At 34.9% G+C, this 3,281-nt stretch overlaps 1 protein-coding gene across 1 annotated transcript; it reads right to left on the reverse strand.

The window, feature by feature from the left end:
* Window positions 1–2,003: 2,003 nt before the first annotated feature.
* LOC149195969 (alpha carbonic anhydrase 7-like) lies at window positions 2,004–2,747 on the reverse strand. The gene is made up of 3 exons (XM_089408078.1): window positions 2,730–2,747; window positions 2,237–2,422; window positions 2,004–2,147 (listed from the first exon to the last, which is right to left on the reverse strand). Exons 1-3 carry the CDS (start codon window positions 2,745–2,747, stop codon window positions 2,004–2,006), a joined length of 348 nt encoding a protein of 115 aa, XP_089264204.1.
* Window positions 2,748–3,281: the final 534 nt, after the last annotated feature.

Consider the following 3,281-nt stretch of genomic DNA (forward strand, 5'->3'; position numbering starts at 1 on the left):
TGAAAGAGAACTCTATCCTTCCAGACCTTATAGTTATCTCCCTTAAGTTCAGGGATATCAGAACGAATTTCAGAGAAATTTTCAGGTTGTACAACTGCATAAAATTAAAAATCACATGCTTATGTTAAATTTGAGACCTATATAAAATTCCATGCTTTACCAATGTCAATCATGCTTAAAAATTGAATCTAATGACATAAAAATTGTTTGTGGACTAAATTTTCAATTCAAGTAGATTCAATTATTCTTTATGATAGAATTTATCAAATTATTCATTTAATTCATAATTCTAAAGGGTATATTATGATTATAATTCGATGTAAATTGTATCTTAGATTTGAACTTTATGATAAAACTATTAATTCATAATTCATGTGGGTAAGTTATGAATATTTTATCCTAATTAATTATATAAATATAATAAAAACTCCTGTGGGATAAAATTTATTATATTTAGTACAATTAATTACAATTAATGTCTATCTATTCTTTATGTGATCCTAATCAATCATAATATATAATATTTATTTGATTGGAGATGCTGTGGCTATTCTCTAATCAATTAAAAATTATATAGATCACTCAGACATTATTTACTATAAATTGCATAAAAAGAACTATACACAACACCTCACATTGCATGCTACATGAAATGGCGTATACACAGTTTAATATGAAGCAATTAAAAATATGGAAAGCGAAAACACTCACCGCACTGACGAAGCACTTAAAATTCACTTATAAGATTATAAACAAATCTTAACCAGAGTCAAAAAACAATGTTTCGTGAAAGGAATAAGTCAAAATGACATCTTAAATAAACTCCATATGCCTGTTTCTTGCAAAAACAAAAAGGATTCGGCTGGAAATAAAGTGTAAAGGTAAGCATGAATATAACCAGAACTATAAATTAGCATTACTGTAAACGACGACAATTATTCCTCACAAAATAACATAAAATTAAAGCCCTACTTCATGCAAATTAAATATGTGCACAGTTATAAATTTACACAACAATTACACCAAGGCAGAGATAAAATTTGCTCTGATACCAAATGATAGCATAAATAACGATTCTATAACAATCGAAAACTTTAACAATGTTAAATCTGAACTTTAATGTGGAATAAATACTCTTCAAAAGAATCGAAAATTTTAATGCCCAAGAAAAATACCTTCGGCCATTGATGTTTGCTCACAGTCTGATATCTTTCATGGTTAAAGATTTGTTGCTGCTTTCAATAACTCTTCAAAATCTATCCATTTATTGTTTTATAGATGGCCATTTAAATCCGGTGCAAAATCAGTCCCCAAGATGCACTAGGATAAACAATATGCCCCAACAGAAAACTGACACGTAACCCTGATGAAAATAACCGAAAGACTAAAGCTCTCCTTCGATTGAAATTACAGAAGCAATCGATTATGCACTGACATGGAACTAGACAATGAAAGGGCGGTATATATTACAGAAGCTTCTAAAGATTTAAAAGAAGTCGAGTCTTCTGTCAACCAAAAACACAACTACGTGCTACGTGCCTGCAACAATAAAGAGGTGCGCTCCAAAAACACACCACAACAGAAAAGGAGAATAGAGAGATGAGAACGCAGTGCGAGAGGGGAAATTAAAGCCTTCAGGAATATCTGTAATCTTCCAAGCTCTGCTCACTCTTACTTGATGGTGTAAAACTGAAGGGGATTGAGTTAGTGAGCTTGGGGACCAAACAGAAGAATTTATAGCCAAGCTTCCATCAAGCTTCTGATGGCTATGTGTCAAGTGTTCCACAGATCATGGTAGAGAACTGCAGAGGGAGTAATGGACCACTCCAGGAGCTCCCAACAAGAAATTAATTAACTGAAGATAGTTTCCGTAAATTAAGGAAATTACTGCAGTTGTTTTCCAGAATTTTTGGAATGGGCGGCAGATGGTTTCCTAATCATCGGAGTCGTTAATGGAGCCAAGTTACATAAATTACGGGAGCTAATAGGGTTTTGAGATTGTACTACTCTCTATCGATAGTGTGCTCCACTGGGTGGTGCCAATGGCATTGATACAATGTGAAGCTTTTGGTATGCAAATGGCATTGATTCAATCCACATCTTTCAACATTTATCTCGAGACTGTCGGGGTATTCTGTCCAATTCACCTGATGCAACACGGCCATAGGTGTAAGAGTGAATCAAACCTAAAACCTCTCTAGATGGAAAAGCTTTAAAATAAATATGCATTACTAACCATGATGTCGTCGCCCCTGTTGACGAGGGTTGCAAGTGAAAGGTCATAGCTTCTGTGTAGCGGGCCGAGCTCCGGACAAAATGTGGCATTGCTCTTCACAACATCGATGGGATACTGCTGCATCCCATGCTCCCAGGCCCACCATTCGTCGTTGAGCTTCCACCAGTTCTCAGGCCCCTGGACCCTCTTTGTACTCGAACTTTATCTCGTCATCTGATTGTTCGCACCAACAAAATGGAGTTTTAGATTAATCTCTGCAAATTTCACTATGAATATTTTAAAAAACATAGTTATAAAGGGCACTAGACGAATTACCAACTTCCTTAGTTCGAACCCCGATGATGAAGAGGATGAGTGAAAATGCAATGAATCCTGATATTATAGATCGCGCCATAGCGAAGAGGAAGCGAAAGAAAGAACGAGTGGGATAGTAAAAGGTCTGGGTGAGGACAGGGAATATAGAAGATGAAATAACATAAGCTCAGCCAGCTACCTGAGCTATAACAGTCATTATAGTAGGCATCATTATAACTACATTTCCTGATCGAACGGTTGAACCTTTTTCAATTGTCTAACATATATTAATCTTATGGTACACAATGATGACAAGTAGGCAAGAGGGGAGTTGATTTCAAAGGAGAAAGCCTTACAATACAATTATTTTTAGCTCTTTACTCCCATTTAGTGCACCTTCTCCTGTGATATATGAACACAAATTATTGAATTCACAATATCACATCAACAATGAGCCTTGTCTACGTTGATGTCTGGTGGTGTAGAGATTTTTCAATTTAAATTGGCTTCAAACTGTATTGCATCAATCACAGATAAAAGTTGTACAATGATGTGGATATAGACCGCCCACAAGAAGTCAAAGTTATCAACAAAAATCTACATATAAAATGTTTCAAATATGTTCATATTCATATCGTAACCACTCAGTAAAACAACACATCCAATTTCCAAATATATTGCTAGTATTTGTTTATTCATATTAATGTGGGGCAATTTCATAGAGCATTAATATGCCAGAGATTGAACTCAC

This window comes from Pinus tabuliformis, chromosome 2_2, assembly GCF_031772625.1.
Source record: "Pinus tabuliformis cultivar Carrire ecotype Pingquan chromosome 2_2, CPIR1, whole genome shotgun sequence".
Lineage (NCBI taxonomy): Eukaryota > Viridiplantae > Streptophyta > Pinopsida > Pinales > Pinaceae > Pinus > Pinus tabuliformis.

What these genes read in the sequence shown, in the direction of transcription:
- LOC149195969 (XM_089408078.1), bottom strand. An exon ending in ACAGGGGCGACGACATCATG is followed by an intron (nt 2,148 to 2,236) that starts GTTAGTAATGCA and finishes GTGTTGCATCAG; the next exon opens with GTGAATTGGACAGAATACCC.